Source organism: Lepeophtheirus salmonis, chromosome 1 (genome assembly GCF_016086655.4).
Source record: "Lepeophtheirus salmonis chromosome 1, UVic_Lsal_1.4, whole genome shotgun sequence".
Taxonomy (NCBI): Eukaryota; Metazoa; Arthropoda; class Copepoda; order Siphonostomatoida; family Caligidae; genus Lepeophtheirus; species Lepeophtheirus salmonis.
Window position 1 is genome coordinate 23,517,511 of NC_052131.2, and position 22,390 is coordinate 23,539,900.

Sequence of the window (22,390 nt, forward strand, 5' to 3'; positions counted from 1 at the left end):
CAATTTTCCGTGCACGGATATATATATACCTCATTCAAGAGTGAATAACATCCTTAAAAAATTAGTTCTGCAATGTCATAATCTTTTGTATTAGGCTTACTTTTTGAAAGAATAATGTTTATTGAATAACATTATGGATGGTAGGAGGTTCTGTCTCATGGAGAAGACAACGAAGTTATATATATTTTTTTTAACTTTTACTTCTAGTTAGCATAGCTTTCCTTTTTCTTCCCATTTACTTTTAAAATGTCTGTAAATTCTTAAAGCAGAATACAAAGAGAGGCATCTGTGAGCGTTATATACCACAAGCAAGATTTTCTGGTTCATCTGAAATTAGCATTGTTGGATTGCTCATTTTTTAATGTTCTAAAGTATTTGAAAAATGAAGGTTTTGATTTTTGTAGTTTCGATCAGTTTAGAGACCTTTAACTATTCTAAAGATCGATGATCACTCGTATCATAATATTTTGATACTCCTCAAATAATGAGTCCAAAGAGAAATGGGAAAAGTATATTGTTGTTTATAAAATTTCAAAATCCTTATATCTAGGCTTGTCCAATGACCTCATTCCAAAGTCAACGTACGGTAATCAACACTTCCTCTTTAGAATAGGAACAGACAGAATTTTAAATGAAACTGATCCAGAGAGATATTTTCTCTGTGGCCTTTTTCAGAGAGACCTTCTTTAATAGACAAGATTAATTCGGTCCACTAAATATCATAACGGATTTCAGACCAAAACTCGCCACTATTAACTAGGAATGGATAAATGTATCAAAGAATACCCTTGTCATATAAATGCATTTTGATAATAACTAATTAAGTAGTTTCTGTACATAGATGGACTTTGTAGGAGGAATTTAATACAAAATGAATGTACCTACTTTAAAAAAATCGTCCCTTTCTAATTATTTTTGTCTTTTAGAGTATGATAAAGTAATGCATTAAGGTCCTTCACACTTAAAGGATAAGATTTCCTTAAAATATATCTAAATTGACAATTAATGGTTTGGAGTGTGTCTTCAAAAATAACGAATTCGTAAAGCATTCTATTAAGTATTTCTATTTTATATTAATAATACTCATAAAAAAAATTGTCATTGTTAATCAAGGGATATTGTTGGATCGGTCTATAAAAAAATAAAAGAGATAGCAGTTCTATCAGTTCAGGACTGGTCCTTATTGATCTTTAACTACAACAGCTGAAATGACGTAGTTACTAACTATATTATTTTAGTTGCTAAAGTTTCATCATAACATCTTTCAAAGAAACAAAGTTTAAAGTAAGAGTTGTGTGGCTAGAACTTATTATTAGACGATCTAGCTAACATTTATTCTTTCCTTCGTTTTTATATTATTCAACCCACCCATTCTTAGGAATGTGTAATGGTAAAAAGATCGTACCGATAAAAAAATTGACTGAAAGAGGGGGGTGCTGATTAGAAAATCAGTTCAAGGGAATCCTATAACCTTGAAAATTCGTAGATTGATAGTAATTTTGAGTATAGGTGTTTCTCTATTAAATTGAGAAATTTCTTTCTCTGTCCTCCTGCTCCACGCGTCTTAAATCAACAACATTGTGGATATATGTTTTGAATAAATTTCAGAACTTAACAATAAGAGAGAAGTAGATGATCTTTGATCAAGCCAAATCTGCAGTATTTATAAATAAGCTTCTCACAATTTGTAAGAAGCACACAGAGTCATTCATCCATCTCTTTTACGAATGTGTAATCCTGGAACCTGTGAGAAAGTTATAGGCGAAAAACATTAACGATGAATATAGGCTTGAACTTTATAAAAACACTGGCTAGTTGCTATGAAATTCCAAGACTTTATCGCATCAAAAAGCAGACTCTATCCTTGCAAAACTTACCTGACCAGAGCGTTTGGTAAAACTCTGTGGACATCCGATTTGGATGATTTAATTAATAGCCAATTTAGATTTTTTTTTTCTAATCCTTTTGAATGATAGAGTCTGGTTAGACTCCATCCCTCTTGTGCGTATGATTGTTTTCTTATTTGTTAGAGTTATATATTTCGTCATTGTGGTTATATTCTATATTACATGCTATTATGTTGTGGTTTTTGGTTTTATAGCGATCTGCTGAAACTTTGAATTGTGGAACGTTATATTGTATCTATAACATAATTTTGTGCAATTTTATTTTATTTTTACACTGAGATTTTCAAATAAATGAAAAAGAAAAAAAAAATTATATTTCCCTTTTTATTTGAACAGTAAATCCTGATTAGGGATTTATAACCATGTTTTGGGCTTTATTTAGCTTATCACACCCGTAAAAAATCACAGTTATATTGCCCATTAATAATAAGGCTATGGAAGCCATTTTCTCGAAATCCTTTGGATAATGCGGGCTAACCCTTTCATAGGAGATCACCCTTGTGCTAAAATACTTTTTTTTAAAGTTCTATCAAGTTATGAATTGTCTAGGCTACAGGGTCTCCTTGCAAGAGTTTCTTACTGAAGAAGAAAACTTAAATCCTTTGTTAGTGAATTAGGATTTTCTGTACTTTTGTAAAAAGTTGTAATTTTTCTTACTTATAGTACTATAACTCATTAAAAAAGTTTTATTGCATTTTTTAAGTATGCAATTAAAAAGGTTTTTAGTGCAATTAATATATACAACTTATTATTAAATGTAGTGAAGAAAATGGGGAATCTGTCTTCCTGATAATGTGTGAAATTAATTATTATAGGTTATTTTGAGTGAGTTTTGAGTATGTAAACCTTTTTGTGTGGGAAAAGAACCTACAGAATTGATTTTTGTAAAATATTTTTTTGTGACATATTTAGTAGTGTTGTGTAGACTTAAGTCGAACCCAGTCGATAAATGAGACTAGTAAAAGAAGGGAAAAGTTATGTAACTACGAATAATTATAACCCAATAGTTCATTATTATTCAATGCCAAACTCTCAGTGCGTACTTTGGGTATAAGTTAACTACTTTTCATGTGGACTACAGCAAATTTAGTCTTGATTTAAGAGCATAAAGAGCCAATACTTCTTACTATTTCCAATTCAAATGTCCATGTTAAAATGGGAAAATCCCAATTCAAAAAAGGAACAGTCCAGTTCAAAATGGGAGTTGTCCAATTTAAACTGGAAATACTCTTGTTCAAAATGATAAAATAGATAAAATGATTTGAATAGGACTATATCATTTTGAATTGAACTATTCTCATTTTGAACTAGAAATTGTATAGTTTGTCTCACCAGAGATTAGAAGAACCTCATTAGAAATCGTGATTTATTAGAAAATCACTAAGCGTCAACTCAAAACACTTAATGAGATTTAGTGATAAAATCAACCCAACTTATAAAAGCACAATTACAATTCATTTTTTCTTCAGCCGGCTTGATTTTTATCACTATTTATTTATCTATAGAGATTTTTGACTTTTGTGCTGTTGTCCCTTATAGATTTGAAAATCGACTCACTACTTCAGTCAAATCGAAAAATCATTGATTCAAGTCGAATTGAACGGACTCAGCGAAACACAACTATATTGTGAATAAAAATGACTCATGGACAAATATCAATGGAAGACAAATCAATATTTTTCTTTAATTCTATAAAATAATTGTATTTTGCACCCATAATTTTGAAAATAAGAGCCAAAAGTTTCATTTACCACGTGGTAAATTGGGCATGAACAATGTTTACTTATAGTAAACTATGTGAAAGTGAGTGGCGCCTTCTTACGGCAAAATAATACAATCCTCTGAATGATAATAAATGCAAAACAAAATAAGGGTATATTACTCACCAAAAATCTTCAGGCTACAGACTTTTAGCCCATCTTGTGGACAATATATATATTTTTAGTTTACTCAAGCTCTATTGAAGTCATCTTTCTTGGTGACTAATTTTAACCATGATAGGTTCATTATTTGTGGGGTTTTTTTTTTGTTTTAAAGTTATATATCTATTGTTTATAAACTTATTGATTGATTTTTGTATCTTTGGAAACGGTTGATAATTTTGTCCAAACGTCTAAGTTTTTTTTTCTTATTTTTCTGGACAGCGTTGAGTTTTTAAAGAAAAAAAATCAAATTAAATAACTGCAATCTTTTAATAATAACAAAAGAAGCAACCTGCGTATTATTTAACTAAAACAGTTGTTGTCATACACAAGAATGAAGGCTTGGTGTATGAAAAGGAATTTTCTCGACTATATTGGATAATTATAAGTCTTTGTGGGGATTATGAAAGTAGATGGAAAGGTTGTTTAATCCAACCATTATCTTAAGAAGGCTGTATATCTTTATATAGTGTTAAGATCCAGTAAATGATTTTTTATCCCTGGTATAAAATCTGCACAATAGATAAGAATGTGTATTTGTGTTGAGACTCGACCCAATAACAATTATTTTTTGGTTCAGGCTGAAAGGATTTTATCTAGACCCATTTTAACGGTTATTTCATCGAGACCACGGCCTTGAACCGATTTTTACGCTACAATTCTTTTTTTGATTTCATACGAGGAACCGAAGTTATTTTTTCTTAGATCCAACTGAAGGACTCGAGGGAAAAAGCAGACAGACCAAAAATTAGAAACTACTTATTGAAGCAACTTATAATGGTTCTTCTTTCATGATTCTTGAGCTCAAATTGTGTTTTTTATAATAATAAACCTGCTACAAAATACATCGTTACATTATGTATATTTAATAATTTACTTTAAAATTTGATATTTAAGAATAAATTTAAAGTTTAAAGAGAACATGATTTATTTTTTAAATATCAATTACTTAAGTAAACTCTTTCTAATCACGATTCTATAAAATAAACTGTAACAATATTATTAGCGAAAAAGAAATTTCACTTCTTTAAACAATTAAACTTAGTATTATGCCTACTAAATATATATAACAGCTCCATGACCTTTTAAATAGGAATGGCCGCTGACAGTTTTTACACCAATCAGGAAAAAAAAGAGTATCTCCTTCTATTGAATGTCCACTCTCCCCCCTGGTGTCCCCCTGATGTTTGCGTTATTTTTATTTAACAAGGAACCTAAAAACATTTTAAACACCTTTAACCTCTATATCAGTACTTCTAAATGCACATTAACTTTTCAATACGTCATAAGTTAGTCATATAATTTCCACATAACTTCATCAATAATTATTCATATATAGGAACTGAATTAACTCTTATATGAGACCTATCTAAACCAGATAAGTAATGCGCACGGTTCATGCTTTCCGTTCATTTTTGAACGGTATTCATTGATTCACTCCTTTTATTGGTCTACTCTACCTTAAGAACCAAAGCTAAAACCTTGTAGCGAGACGATGGCCAGATGATTTATTTTTCTCCTAATTTAATTTAGAAGAATAATTTTTGTCTGCTTTGAACCCTGAGGGTATCATTAATTATTCCGTAACTAATTATGTAACTGATACAAATTGACATGGTAAATTCTACCAAAAAATATATATACGAACTAGGAAAAATGATTGAGATCTGTGGTATCACAAAATTATCATCTCGCGAACAATGCATCTAAGTTTTTTCGTAGCCATATAAATTTAATAAAAATTGATCATGTGGTCATCGTTTTGTTCATAAAAAATAAATGGATGAATAGAAAGATATGAAAGCCTGAATGGGTTTCTTTTAGAAATAAACGGAGGAACATTTGAACAGAAATAGTGTGTACGGTATGATCCAGAATGATTTTTTGTGGGACCATGCTAAACCGAGTTTTTCTATGTGACCTATGTATACCAAGCTTCTTAAAAATTCAGAACTAATTCGGTCCAACAAAAATTTAAAACGACCTCAGACCGATCTAGGATTCCTAGATTAAAACCTAACAATAATACTTTAATTTTACAGAGTCACTACAAATATGGTAAACATTTAAAAGGTTGTGCCCTTAATTCTAATGTAATTTAAATAAAATTATGAGAATTTTCATCTTATTTCCAATTTTATCTGTGTTTTAAATTTTAATTAGCCGAAATAGAATTATCTCATATTAAGCTGTGAATAATTAATTAGTTATAATTTCATATATATGAAGAATTTTCCAATTATTCGCAAATGATTTTGCATCTTTTTAGGTCCACTAACGAAAAAAATAAAGGATTACGAAAAATGATTTGGTTATACTATTTAGGAAAACTATAACTGTTAGCAGTAAGGGACCATTACATTGAGATAAGTCAAGGTAACCCTTTTAAACGCATAATTGACCGTAATTTTGAAGCAAATGAAGAGCTCAAATATTTTTGTAGGTAAAAATATAAGCAATAAATATCTTTTCTTATAAAAAAAAACAAGTCAAGGTCAAACAAAAGGTCAAAAAAGTTTTTTAAATAGCAAACTTGAAATAATAACATACAGCAGGAGTTATTGGTCATTTTTAGGGAAAATGAATTTAGGCAAAGGTTAGCGCCGAGTCACAATTTTAATACATATTTATTTTTGGATGAAAGCTTTCGGGATACAATAAAATCTTGATGAATATATTTAAAAATAAATGATTTGTTTATTATAATAGAAACGTCAAATAAAGCCTAAATAAATGATGATGCTGTTGGACATGTCATTATCGATATCTCTGTTTATATGTATATTTGTCCTTAGAATGAATATGTCTTTCTTTTGCAATGTGTCTTTTTAGGATACATCTTGTATTCAATCATAGAGAAATACATACATAATGACGTCAAAGAGATTTTGATTGGCAGTTGGGCATAGTAAGGATATAAGGTAAATAATAGATACAGGAAAATTTAAGTATATGTTTTAAATGTTTAAGAGAATTAATGCCGTCAAATGTACAATCTCATGCAATCTATTACAGCCAAAATGTTGTTTGATTAAATGAGAATTGACATAACTCAATTTGATTTTATGCGGAGGTTTTACGATCTACCCAGTGCCCATTCTAGTCCTGGTTGGAATTGCCGATTATTATATCAAGGAAACGATTTACAAATCAATTTTTCTGTTAGTTGATATCTTTGCTCAATCATTCGCACATCTTATTTCCTTTATATATTTCTTTCTCTATGCATGAAACTTACTTATGAAAGTTATCAATTATTTTACTTTTCACGTGATAATGGATATATGAGCTTATATATTATTAGAAAAAGTATATTCCGCCGACACAATATGCAAATATGTATTTATGTTCTCATTTTTTTAATATCCATTTTTGATCATACCTATTTGTATATACTATCGAAATTTGCAGGTAGAAAACTGCATACAATTCCAAATTTATTGCTATCATATTTTTAGTTGCTCAAATATATATACAGTATAGCATTTTCTATTATTTTGTTAAATATCAATCTTGCATAAAAGAAGAATAGGGCAATTTTTTATCCTCTTTAACTGCTAGCAAGTTTCCACGTGAATTGCTACATAATATTTTCGGAAAACCCCTCATAATTAGTCCAACCTTTCAAAATTTAAATGGTACTTGCTTCATATATTTAACTATAATTTTTAGAGGTATAAGGAGATACATTAAAGAGTTGGTCATCAATGATAAGGTGATTGTCGTTATCTTTCAAACGAGATATTGCAAACAAATATATCTCACTTCTCTACAAAGATTAAAATAAAAAGGATGGCGATTACAACTTTGATATGCGACACTTGTGACATCTCGAACATTGTCAAGCAGCTTGGGGTCAACTGTTAGATCATCTACTGTCTTCTTAAGCGCCTGGATGCAGTCTCAAGGATCGATGAAAGTGGTAAGGCAGCTAAACTAACTTTCGAAGATAACAAACACTTTTATAGGGAAACCCAGCCATTTCCATGGCCAAATTCGAAAAAAAGAATTTCCTAGACCGGTCAACTGTGTCAAAGGTAGTCAAATCTGATTGGGAGAAATCAAAGAGGCTTCAAGAGGTGCCATTCTTGACTCACAAGCATCAACAATTCCGTATGAAGTGTTGTAGGAGTCTTCTTAATGACTTTTTCATTAACTTCTAGCCACCCCAGATCCCACACTTCAACCCTCCGTATTACATAATCTAGTGCAAGTAAATTCCAAATACTGCTGAGTCTGCAATAGTGACAATGCCAACCCCAACTCATCTGTGAATAAAGAGTAGCAGAAGCTGAGCCGCAGCTAGATATAACATTAGTACACGGCCTTCTGACCTTGCATGGACGGTGTCTTTGCTCCAGTTCTTTGAGGGAGAGGAAGGATGCACTCAATTTTGACCTCTGACACATTTTTTAATGATGTGAACAATAGAAATTTTTTTATGTTCATTAATTTTCTTCTTAAGGTCAAGTTTTATCTTAAATTATTAAACTCTCATATTTTAGGAAAACATAATCATTTGTTGTTAATTGGAGTAATTCGGTTAAGTGTTTAGCGAGATATTAGTGTTTGAAATCAACGTTGGCACGAGGATTTCTTTATAGTAAACACCAAGGATGTCCTTAATATAAGACTTAAAATCGGTCCCCCCCACCTCCATTCCAGTTCTGCCTTGTCCCTGTTATCGTTTCTTGAAAAACTTTACAAATTTTAAAACTCCATCAACATGGCATCATTTTCACTAATATTATAGTCAAGTATCTCAGTTGTCTTTGAAGTCTATAATTACATGTACAATAAGTATATTTCTTTCTCTAGGAAAAATTGAGATAAAAACCTACACATATTGAGTTCAATAGAATAATTTCTCCGTAAAATGTTGTCCGTTTAGCTACATCATTTCATTTAATATTGGAATATGCTTAATCAAACTTTAAATATCTTTAAAACACGAGAATATTATTTTTGATTTAGGCCTAATTAAAGTGTATTGAGGCATATTAAGATGATAGAAGATTGATTTATTATTATGTTAATAGTAAAAATCGATGATGATATCTTTTTTATACGATTTTTCCTTGTGATGACCTTTTTGTCCAATTTGGACGTGTCCCTCAAATTTAGAAGTTTGCCAATACATCCCTCAAGGATAGTGGGCGTCACCATCCTTAGTTAGGAGTTATGAAGAACAAAAAAAGAAAAATGTATTGGGATAGTTATTAAAGGTTGCTGAACCCGTGAGTTTCCTATTGAACATGTTACTCTGGCTTTTATTATTTTTATTTAATCGAAGGATTATATCAAATTATCTTAATATTAAAGATAGTCATACGTTCAACGCGCTATTTAAAAAAAATATATATGAAGCAATCATCATTTGAAGAATCTAAATCCATTCTATTAATAATTCGAAAATCATCAATCCTGTCATGAGTTGAATAGAAAAATATTGTCATAGTCTTGATTCGAAAACATTGAACGAGTAAATGTGTACTACATCATACTAAGAAACTCTAGAGAAAGAGTTGTTATTAACATCATTTTTTCCCACCTTTGTGATTGCCTTAAAACTGTCCCTGTAGATTATATTCATTCATCAGATTACAAAAAAAGTAGAAAAACTAAGGTTTAGTCTACTTTAAAATAACATAGGGTGTCTGAATGTGGAGGCCTGATTTTTGAGTGTTTCCTTAATATTTTAGAACTATGTGAATACTTGATTAAGAAATAATAACATAGCAAAGAGCTGGAGTAACTAAAGCTCAGCGTGTTATTTATATATTTTAAAGTTGAGTACATATCTATGGTCATATTATTAAATCAAAGTTTGTATGCATTTTGTTCTACGCCTAATGACTCCAAGATTATGCAAAATACTCCGGATAGTAGTATAAGAAAAATAAACTATACGTTTTATGACGGAACATATAGTTTTTTATACCTATTTATAAATATAAAGCCTTTTTATCATGCAAAGTGGGGAATTTTTTAATTTTTTTTTATTTCACAATGAATCATTTATGTCTACGCTCACACTAGAGTACTTTATTGGAAATTCTAAAGTATTTCGCTACGTAAAAAAAAACAACTAAACATGGTGTGATAATCCTTACAATTTGGAGAATGATAGGAAGGAGAACAGATTAGCTGTCATGACGTTTCATTGGATTAGTTACAAGCTATGGAACAAAGGCTTTGGCAGGAATTGCTTCAAGAGCGATCTTCAGTTATACAACGAGGACAAAAATGCGTTACACTTATAACTCCGAAACAACCCCTCATTTTTATTCTCCGTCTTTCATGAGCACACTCACTAGGGGGTTACACTTTATAATAAGAGGTTCCCTCCGAAAGGAATAAATAATAATAGTAACAGCTTTTTAGGTCATATTTTATACAGCTTTTCCTATGTTAGCAGCCAATATAGAAACATGTTCAAGTGTTCAAAAAGTCTTACCATAAACAGAATAGATTTTTCTTGAATCTCCGTTACTTCCCTTCAAATATTAAAGCAAATACTTTCCTTGGGGAGTGAAGCCCCCTCCCCCCCAATATTAATAGTAACATTTTAACAATATTTTTTTTCATTTATCCTAAGTAGTAATTAAATATTATGAAATTATAAGCTTCAGTGAAACAATTGAATAATTTTTTCACTTATTTTATGTACCTTTGCATTCATAATACAGGGGAACAATTAAGGCGAGGGGATTTTGTACAATTGTATTGAGGACAATAATAATCTAAGAGTGCAAAAACCAAAATGGATCTCAGTTTTTCTCTCAGTCATCTGAATTCTGAAATACCTGAGATTGTAGTTATTTGGGACTGTTATCCTTCAGAGTCAGTTTTTAGCCTTAAAACAATCAAGAATAATTAAGAGTAGAATTAATCAAACTTATGTAAAAGTGTTATTGTTGATTGTTTACCTTATTCAGAACTCGCTATATTTTCATTTTTAGGCTGAAAAAGGATAAAAACAACACACTTCTTTAGGCTCCTATTACTTATTCTTAATACATAGTAATGTGGACATCAAAAATCTCGTAGGATTTTTGTTCCATTTTGTATTTTTTAAGTGATTCCATTTTTTTATGCGGCTGTGTAAGCAAATATTCAACATTATCATCATATTTGTTTCCGATTTCAATGCCAATTTCATGACGGCATACCATGTAAAAAAAGATTGAGGCAATCGAAGGAAAAATAGTTCCAACTTGATCATCCACCTAAACAGATGTTTGAATTTGGTTTCCAAATTCCTCGACGGACGAGTGAAGGAGAATTAATAGAAGGGAAACTACGAGACCTCATAGGGAATAGAGTGGACTCTTACCTTGATAATGAAATACCAGGATCGAAACAAAAAAGTAATTCATTCCCGATGAGTAGATCATTTTAATATTTAAAATTGGGACGGGTTAACATATTCTAGGAGTAGAATAAATAAGAATAATTTAGAGTAAATTGTAGAAAAGCAATTAAAAGAAAAAATTAATTTCCAAAAAGTTTATAGTATTTAATTAGTACACTAAGAATTTCCATTACTTGGTATTAATTCAATATAAAATAACAATGGAGTTTAATTAATATTCACTACCTAAATAATCTTTTAGGGCTCCAGAACTAATTAAATAGTTTAATTAATTATAGTATCAATCTTAATTCAATGAGCTTTGACGATAAATAAATTAAATGGTGCATTCCAATATTTATATTTAATTAAAATATCTCCAAGGAAACATAATTAAATTAGGTAGGTAGAAATAAATTAAACTGTTTCACAAAATACATCACTGAATGTATTTGTGTTTAATTCCTATTTAAATATAATTTTTGACTTTTATAACTTTTCATTTAATTGTATTTCTACAGACGGATTCAGCAAAATATTTTTTTAAGTAAAAGTAGGAGGGTTGTGGTAAGCGATTTATAAAAGTATTTGTATCTTATAAATTTCTTGACCATTCAAAAACAGGTTCAAACTTAAACTCAAAATGGACAACTAGAATTAGGATTTGAGCACAATCTCTCATTCTTACATTTTTTGTGTATAAATTACTCATTTTTTTTTTAGACCGTTATGAAATAAATAGAGAAAATCCATCCTTCATTAGGCAAGATAAAAATACAAATAATACTCATTCTTTTAGGAGGGAAAACTATATACATAATATGATGCAATCAAGGTAATGGCTACACGATCAAATATTTGAGGGAGCCAGATTTTGAAACAGTCAGTGAGAGTAACGGGAAATTTAAAACAAAATTGACATTTGAATAATTCCCATGGAATCTTGAAACAAAGCTAAAATACTTTTGCCACAAATTACAAAATCTTAAGATTCCAAACACATGAGTTTTTAAATATAATTATCAATAGTGATAATGATGAGAGGCTTCCGTCTAATAATACTCCTGAAAATCTTGTCATACAGAATACTTGTTGGTCAAAATATTTTTGTAAATGATTTAGTGTTATTTCTCACCTAGAAAGATCTACAGAAAAAAAAACATGAAATATTGTTTGTAGATTTAATTTTGAAATTCAATTTTTAATAAATTATTTATATATATTTTCTTAATCGGAGAGAATGTCTTGTAAATACAAAAACATATTAGGAAACATAGATTCTTTTCTTGAAATAGTTTGATGTTAATTGAAGACATAAACTTTTAATTAAAAAAAAATACGACCTTCAAAAAATTAATATTTCAAAGTTACTTAAGATTTGTTAGTTGAAAAAAAATTAACAAATTGGGTTTTATAACGTTATTTTCCTGCTTTTTGAGATACAATCAATGAAGAACATACCATCTCAATCTTAGGGGAAAAATTTATTGAATAGGTTAATAAATATTTTCGGCAGGTATTTACACAACAAAGTGCTCTTAAAAGTGATGTATATCTTATTCAAAAATATTCAAGTGGGTTACATTTTGCAAAACCAATAGAAAAGTCACGTTTCTCCAAGATTACATAGTTTTTTTCATTAAGCAATATTAGATTGTCTTCACTCAACCTCTTATGCTTATTTAATACGAAAAAATGAGCATAAGAGGTTGATTAATATAGTAAAAGGTCCTTCAAATTATTTTTCTAGGATAGCCCCAAAAAAAATTAATATTCGACGCTTAAAGAGGTGGAAATAAGTATAATTTTAATAAATATGATATTGGAGGAGTTGGAACGCTTTTGTAGCTCCACCTTGAACAGTTTTTTTTTCCAATGCTGTTATCCTTACTCTTTAATTTTAAGAAAGGGAGGATCTACTGAGTGGTCCATTAAAGTCTGAACCATACCAAGATATAATTAACAAAATAATTTCAACAAAATGAATACTATATATAAATGTGTGTATGAGCTCTCTTAATTATTAATGTAGCCACCATTTTCGGGAATGATGATTTCCAGTCGGCAGCAGAAGACCTGACACTCATTTTGGATGAAGCCTCGGTGTTTCGATGATAGACACTGCAGGCCTTTCTCTCGACATGCACCCAAAAGGTGTAGTAGAGGGGTTGCATCAAGGCTGTAGGGGTGGGGGGCAAGAGAGTAAAAAAAGAGTTCATGACACTCATTCAAAAGAGTTCTGTGACGGAGTAGATAGGTTTCTTTCATTGCTGGTTTAAAAACTACCTCTGCGCCCTCAAAATGCTCTGTCCACCAACTTTTTTTATAGCTTTCTGGGCAGTTTGATGAGAAAATCCCGAGATCTCTCGGACGAGTCCAGTTTGGCTATTTTGACAGAGCTCTTTATTTCTTCACTTCAACGTTTTGGAATTGCTGACGGCGTAGATGGTGGTCCTAGAGACGCCCAGCGTCAATGACGTTCATGGGTTATTTTCTTGACATGTACGTCAGTTAGAGAGCTCAAGTTTTAAGTTTTTATTTACATAATTGTTTATGATTAAATATATCGAAATATTAATTAATTTATATCTCTCAGCCTTTATTAATTACTGAATTAGTATGTGGGTTAGATTTCAATGGGCCACCCTTTTAATATAAAGTAATCCTTTGTACGTGAAAGACGAATAGTAAAACTGAGGATTTGATGCAGAGTTATAAGATTCAATCTTCGTCGAACTCGGAGTTCATAAAATCAAGCAAATGTATTTTTATAAATATATTTGTACTAGAATTTCTCTCTTGGGATCCTATTTTCCCCGGATTATGAAGGATTACATACAAATGATCAATTTGATAATTGAGAATATATTATGAGTTGCACAAGCTTTAAATTTATTATTTCGTCTTAAAGGATAAAAGAAAATAATTAAATTTCATATTATTTATAATTTAACACCGGTATTTCAATATTTCTTGGAACCCTGTTAGTTAAATATTTGTTTCCCAGGATCCCGTTTAAAGGCAATTCTTCCACTAATAACACTATGCAACACAATTTTTCCCGCCGGCGAAAGTCCACATTTATTATTGTTATTGTTTAGTAATAAGTTAATTATATAGGATAATAAATATCAATAAATAAATTGAATCTTATCATTACTTCCTTTGTGACGATCTTACTTTTATATAATTATGCTTAATTCATTAATATTATTCATGAATAAATTATTTTGATAAAGGGGTCATGAGCTTATTTATTTACGAAATGAGGATAATATACTTAAGTAGGGAATGTATTTTGAGTTAATTCATTAAGAGGCATGGAAAATAATTAAAGGCTTTGTTTGTTATACAAAGGAAAGGCGGGAATTTTTTCTCCTCTCATAAAGAGAAATTTGTCAGTTGAATTTTCCCTCCTACTGACCCCTGAAATACCAGGAAATATATAACCTGCTCCATTTGACCCATATTTGCTCCTGGAGTATTTTTGTGCTTCATTGTGAAATATAGTTATTTTTACGAAGTTCCTTCCTACAGCAGAATATAATCTCTATTTTAATAAAAACCATTCATATTCGAAGGTTTACTAAAAATTTCATACATTGTGACAAATGAAGCCCCTATCTTATGCAGAGCTTTCGCGTCCCTAATTCTGAATGCATGACGATTAGCACCCTTTCTTTTGATAACCCCACAGCCTCAGCTATCCCCATACACTTTTGTCAACTTCGGATGAATTTCCTCAGGGGTTAATTAATCCTTAACGGAGAAATTTATTACTGCAAGATATTCAATTTAAAACAAAAAACATGGAAGATGTTTCTTTTTCTGAGTCAACATTTCAAGTTATTTTGAAGCACTTAATTTCATTTTTTACGCAAAATTTGATGCAAATTCTTTTATCCATGTTTTTTAATAGTAAAAAAATCGTCCAGACCACAAAATACTTCTACCCATTCTACCTCTCACAAACAAATTAAAACATATTATATAGCTTTAAAGAATGAATAAAACTAACATAAAAAATCAAAAAAATTTAGTATACTAAATATACGATACCCCCAAAATTTGAAAAGTAACCCTACTATATGAACACACCTCGAATGCATTTATTAGAATTGATCAAAAATCACAATTTGAGAAATCGATAATGGGGGGGAGGGTATCTTCAAGATTTGTAATACTATTAAAGACTGTTCCATACCAAATTTCAGAATGTTTACTCGTATTGAGGAGACTCGCCAATTCAGTTGAAACTTTATTTATATATTTTTTGAGTTTTTATAATATATTTTTTTTTTCATTATTGACAAATATGGTAAAACATTTGATTCCTGTAAAAACTTTGACTCGTATAATCAAATGGTTTTGCTTAAAAAAAAACCATAGACCTCAGAAATCTTATTATGTATTTTCTGTTAAATATTATATCATCATTTTATTCATTTCGACTAGCAGCGATAATCAAAGACTATAAAGGTCAAATTATATTTAGTGTTTAGAAAATATAAAAATGATCACTCTTAGTAAAAGTGATGCATTTAAGATACAAATGCATAATTTTTAAAATAAACGTGACAATGGTCTTCACTGTGTTCCACACACTTCATGAAGTCACAGTCCTTCAAACAGGCACGAATCATCATAACTGCAATTATTCTTTTCCACTGGTTGGATGGGTTAAAGTCATTCGATTCAATTGTTGTCAACACCACGTATTATCAACAACTGGCCCAATGTTTTTGGAAAAATGCTACAATAATTTATTGCTACCAAAGAGTCAAATTGTGCAATAATATCTAATGTCAAAAATATTGCGTCGACCCTGGATGTATACATATGTGTAACACAAAAAAAAGAATTAACTAAAAATCACTTCCCTGGTGAAAGCAAAAAGGTATAGAATTCCAAAGACTAGTCTATCTAAAAACGATGCTTAAAAATGTCAATATTTGGTTTTGAGAGATATATGGTGTTATGAGCAGAGAGTCTCGTTTCGTGGAAGAGGAAGCCTTTTTTTTAGTATCCATGGTTGGACAGAAAGGTTTATATTTTTGCTTAAAATTTGGTTGAGCGTAATAACATCTTTAATAGCACTTCTGTGATACAAAGTACTTTTGATTTGGCATTCGTAGTTGTCGTTTTCTCCCAATCAAGGAAAAAACAACACAAACCTAACTTGCACCTTTTCTAAGGACTTAATAAGGTAGTTTTGGATGGAATCCAGATCTCAGATCCACAGATTAAAATTGGGAGGACATTAAGTTTTACCATGAACAAAGGGTCACGAGTTTTAAAAATTATTTTAATTATAATTCCCAATATTCAATTATCATCTTTATACTTCAATAGTGAAGCAATAATGTATAGGTAGTTTTTAACATTAAGATACATTATATAAACAGACAAAACCTTGTTCAAAGGGAAGAAAAAGGGTGAGTTTAGCCCCAAGATGACCATCCCCAACGTCAAAACATTATAGTTTTTAAAAGTCTTAGGCACTGAAAATGGGTCTGTAATCAGAAACGTCTCCAGCGGGTAGGCTGGAGCGGGTGTAGCCCCCTTAATTAAGGAATTTCTGCTTTTTACTAGATTTTTTTGTAAATCGAGCAATTCATGCAACAGAGCAAAAAAATTTGAAATTATATAGGAAAAAATTTAATTTTTCAATTATTTAAAAAAAAAAATTGAAATTTACCCTGAAAGGCTATGGATTTTAAAAAAAAGGTAATATCTAAAATTATATGCTTGAAATTTTTCTCCGATTTTTTTATTTTTTCAAAACATTATTTAAAAATTTCTAAGAAGCAATAAGTGTTTGATTCTTTTTTCCAAAATATGTAATTTTTTAAATTTTTAAAAAAATCATTTTCTTTGAATATTTATATATTTTTTAAATTTTCCGAAAAAATTCAGATTTGGGATTTTTTTTCGAGCCTAGCCAGTCACAGAATCCCAATCCTATATTCAATATTTATCGTGAGCAAATATACACAATCTGTCTGGGATCATTTACGTATTTCCTCCAATTTATGTACTTACAAAAAAAGCATACTTCACACTTCTAAATGGACTTTTGGGAGTTTTATTATAAACTATTTGGTAATTGTATACATCACACAATGAAACAGTTTTTTTTTTTTTAATATAGCAAAATTTGGATTCATTAGCCCAATTCATCTAGGATCAAATACGAATAAATTACTTGATGCTAATATATTCTTTAGCTTGTATTTACTTATATATGTATACATTTGTACTATGGATATATGCTTTAGAAATTCATGCATGTATATTGTATGTACATTTATTTAGTATACTTATAACAAGATTGCTTGAAAATGTAGGGATTAGGCGGGGTTTTCCAAAATGAAAAGGGACAAAAAATCTTTGTCATTTCACAAAAAATTGCGAAATGGTTTTATCCTCCACAACCGGGGCTTCTGCAGGGGTGGGCTGGAGGGGATGTAACCCTCCCCAAAAAGCAAAAACAAAATTAAGAAACTTTTGATGTTTACAAGAAAAATTTTATTTGAAACTTAATTGTTAAAAAAAATTTGTCAATAATTTTTTTAAATAATTTTTCTTTCTGAATAGCGGTTGATTTTTGAAATATAAAAAATTTCAACTTAATTTTTGAAATTTATTGTGAATAAATTTAAATTTTTATTCTTGTTGTAATAAATTTAATTTTTGAAATTTGTTTAAATAAAATTATTTTTTCTGAATAGCTGTTGATTTTTTAAAAAATTAATGAAACAAACTTAATTTTTGCAATTTATTTTGATTGTTTTTTTATTTTTTCTAAATAGTTGTTGATTTTTGAAAAAAAAAAATTGAAAATTTGAAATGTTTTTCCAAAAAATTAGATTTTTTAATAGCTGTGGATTTTTCAGATTTGTTCGACAAAATTGAATATTTTAAATTTTTTCAAAAAAAATCCGAAATTAAAGAACCTCCCTCATGCTAATATATATATATAACCCTGAGGACTACTCCCGACTGTTTTGATTATATATTTTTACCTTCCATCCAAAATAAATAATATCGCTGCTTATGAATGTATAGAGCTTTAAATTATCATTTATTAGATCTACAACAGATAAATAAAAAGGTTTTAAAGACTTAAAACCGTAAAGAAAATTATTACTACAATCATCCTCGGCTGAATCATCCTTCACTTTCGGTTTCTTTTCTAATACTGAAAAATGATCACGATTGAAAGTGCTATTTATGATAACAAAATGCCAAGAACTCAAAATTTTACGCGTGAATAAATTCTCGGAATTTAAATCTTGGTTTTTTTTAATTTTAAAAGAGCATATTTTTATAGCTCTATAATAATACTTTTATGAAAAATCGTTTATGGAGTCAAATTATTCCTGAGAAAAATATATGATCGTACACAAATTTAAACGTAAACATGATATGTACTCCTTTGTGCATTTCTATGCTATAGTATCACATATATGTCATATTAATATCCATTACGGAATGTCAAAATTAGGGCTTCTTTCTACTCAATTCCTTTTTTCATTAAATTTGACGTTATATGGATATAATAAATCAATAAAAAAAATAAGAGTCTTATTTAAAACTAAAAAATGAAAAAAAAGCAAGGCCAAATATTTTGAACTCCTCATCTTATTTCTTTAATAAAATGTTATTTATTATAATAAAAAATAATACTCGTAGTACATACATTATGAAGAAAAAAACAATACGGTTCTAAACGATTTCAATTTGTCTTCATTTGTTAAATATGGTTGTTTATATGTACATATATAATATTGTGTATATGTAATATAAAAATTTACATTTTTGAGCCATATATTCAATATAGATCTGCCTTCATAAATAGTTGTTTATCTCTTTGACTAAAATCCCTTTATATGAAAAGAAGTTAATTTAATAGATTTGTATGAGCAAGGTGGCTTTTTTAAACGTCTCCCTATTTGAAATTAGGAATATCACTGGAAGTATTTATGAGGACTGATACTTCAGTTGCCATTATAACAAATATTTGTGGTTTCAATGCAATCAAAATATGTTTTAACTTTTTTCCCCCTTAAATGTACGAAAGAAGCGAAATGGAAGGTAAAAGATAGAGAAATGATGTCATAATGCTTCTCAAATATGGTACTCCATAAAATGTGAGAATAAACCAAGAGATATAATGGGAATTTTTGAAAACAAAGGTTAGGGGTTAGCTTCCCACAGAATGGACCGCCTACTCGTACCGTTTTGAAAGTGCAATTTTGGTGCAAAAGCAACTTTAAATCTTTTATGTAACACCAAGACTTTGTCTCTATTTTCATGAAATATGGTTTTATCAAGAAATGAATAATTCAGAGAAAGGCAAATAAAGTTGTTTCCAGAACGAATAACAACAATTTTTGTTTATACTAAGTAGGACTGGGGAGTAGAACTCAGAGTAGGAAGTCGGAAAATGTGTACTGACTCCGACTGTGGCTACAAAAAATTTCATAATTTATATAAATAAAACTTATTTACATATAATATAAGGCTTACATTGAGTGTTCGTATTTTTATTCTTTTTTCTGAATGGTTATAATTATAAGCATTAGGCACTTTAGGCAATTTATGAAACTTGAAAGTTCAAACTAATTTATTAGTTTAATTAAGAAATTTCAAACGTGTTCTATACATGATATTAAGTCTATACAATCACAATTTCCAAACATCTCCAATGTCTTAACTATTATGTTGCATAGAGCGTGGCCACTCGCCATACTATTTCATTACTTAGTCTAGTAAATATTAACTGTCATCAGCGTAATATCTAACTTTGCAATGAAAGGTTGAGTCTATTCTCGTTCCTTGATTTTGAGTGCATAAATGATGTTCAGAAACCTATGAATAAACTAGAAATAGGTATAACTAATATAACTTTTGAATTTATTTGTTGTATATATCTTAGATTCCAAATATTTTCATAAAACAGTCACCATTAATTACTACATATAACTAATAACTACATATAGTTATTAACTAAATATATATTTATATCAATAGGGCTTATATAGCCAATGAAATATATTATTATAAAATTTTGTCTTGGAGTTGACTCGGTGACATTCAAAATACTGGAGTCAGAGTTGGATTCGAATTTGGACGTTTTATCTACCTACTTTGCGGTACTGATATTAATTCTTCCTGGGATAAGCATTCGAAAAAGGTCATCCAGGTCAAAAGTAGTCACTTAACATAACTGTTTCTTAAAAATTTATTGGCAAAATTTGTCGACCGGCTCATTCAGATATGACTAATTTTAAATTGATTATGGGACTGTTAAAAAAAACACCCTGTATATATAGACTGACTTTTCTAGGTTTATGGTTCTATTGTAAATGGGTTGAGAGGGATTGATAGGAACTTTTTGCATGTGTGTACGTTTTAATTGCAAAGTCACATGCAATTTTTAGTATTACTATATAAACAATGTGTATACAATCCATATATAGATTTAATATAGTGTTATTCTAATGATTTTTTAAAGAACTATTCTTTGTCTCATTTTTTAGTAAATATGTGATTATTAATAAGAGAGTGTGCGTTTAGAAGTAATATTCGTGTGGGAAAGAAGTGTTTGAATGTCAAAACTGACACAAAGATTGTTTCTAAAAAAAAGAATTTGTATTGAATGACAACACAGGGGAACACTCATTTTGTACAAATATATTTATCTCCAAGGGGGGTCGCGATCAAGGGTGGAGGAGATCCACATGTATACAGTCCAAAAGTCTGCTATATTGTTGCTGCAGAAGTGATGGTTTTTCTTTGTTTTATTGAAGGGAGCACTACTAAATTGACTTATTGATGTTATAGTCCGTAGATGTAAATGGACTCAACAGCTTTCTTGACATTGACGAGATGGCACACATGTTGCCTTTTTTTGTTGATGCTCCTATATTTCTACACTTAGAGGCATAGGCTAAAAACAAAACTTGTTTATATATTGTTTCAACTCTTGTTCATTTGTGTAATGAAATATAACATGGATGAAATTGTAATTAAGTGCTACCGCAATTTTTGGGTCCCCACTCTGTATATGTTAATTTGACACCTTTCTTTGAAAAAGTAGGAGGGATAACTTGTAATTTGCTCCACAAATCCCTGTTGTACCAGTTTAACTTAATTTAAATTAATTCTTTATGACGTCTGTGCATTTATTTTAACTTTAATTTAAATCGAATTGGTGCAACCAGATCTGAAATAAAATTTATTTAAGGATTAAATGCAATCAATTTGGTGTCTACAGCAAATTTATTTTATATATATTTTTTTTGTCGTATACATTATTTATTAAAAAAACAACCTTGACAAACAATATTTAAGGTCATAGACCTAATCTTTTGTTCTGCAATGGCTTCTTAATATCGGTGTTAAAAATACATCTTTTATTTGATTAATATTTCAATAATAAAAATGATAACAATATTATAAAAGGTCATTAATTTACATTAGTGTCAAAGGGTATTTTGCTTTCAGCATATTGGCTATTGGTACCTTTAAACATTGATATTAATAAAGTACAACATTTAATTACTCTATAGAAATTATTATAGAAATAACTTTTTTTATCTTTTTTACAGAACATTTAGATCCTCTTCGAGAGCAACTAGAACGAAATTCTTCATACCAATCAAACTATGTGACAATGGAGGCTTACATATATAAACGTTTAGAAGAATGTATTGCATCTCTCAACTCATCAAAAATCCTTGAGAAATCAAAATTCATGTGCCCAACAGCTTTTGATGGGTGGACGTGTTGGCCTTCGACAGAATCAGGAGATTTTGCAGAGAATAGTTGTCCTGATTTTCCTATCCTAGCATTTCAAACATATAGTAAGATTATAATTTTGTTCTTCGATCTTTATAGCTCATATATATTTGTATATACTTTTTTTTTTTTGCAAAAACTCATATCTACATTTATTTATTATTTATTGCAAAAGTTTTTATGATTTTATTTCGTACATTATTTTAAAGAATATATATATATTATTTACCTACTACATACATTATATATGTACATTTTCAATTGAAATGTTGTGTTATACAGGAAGTACAACACGATATTGTGACCCTGATGGTCACTGGTGGATCCATCCTTCATCGAATAAATCTTGGTCAAACTATACGGAATGTATAGACACTGAAGAGCACAAAGTAAGTACATTG

General features: G+C 29.6%; 1 protein-coding gene across 2 annotated transcripts in view; it reads left to right on the top strand.

Moving 5' to 3' along the window:
* Positions 1–22,390, top strand: part of LOC121123751 (calcitonin gene-related peptide type 1 receptor) — a 115,902-nt gene that overhangs the window by 86,752 nt on the left and 6,760 nt on the right. For both annotated transcript variants that reach the window (XM_040718886.2, XM_040718893.2), the window contains exons 3-4: positions 21,800–22,054; positions 22,272–22,378. In XM_040718886.2, the coding sequence (XP_040574820.2) occupies positions 21,800–22,054; positions 22,272–22,378 (362 nt within the window). The remainder of the gene's footprint in view (positions 1–21,799; positions 22,055–22,271; positions 22,379–22,390) is intronic.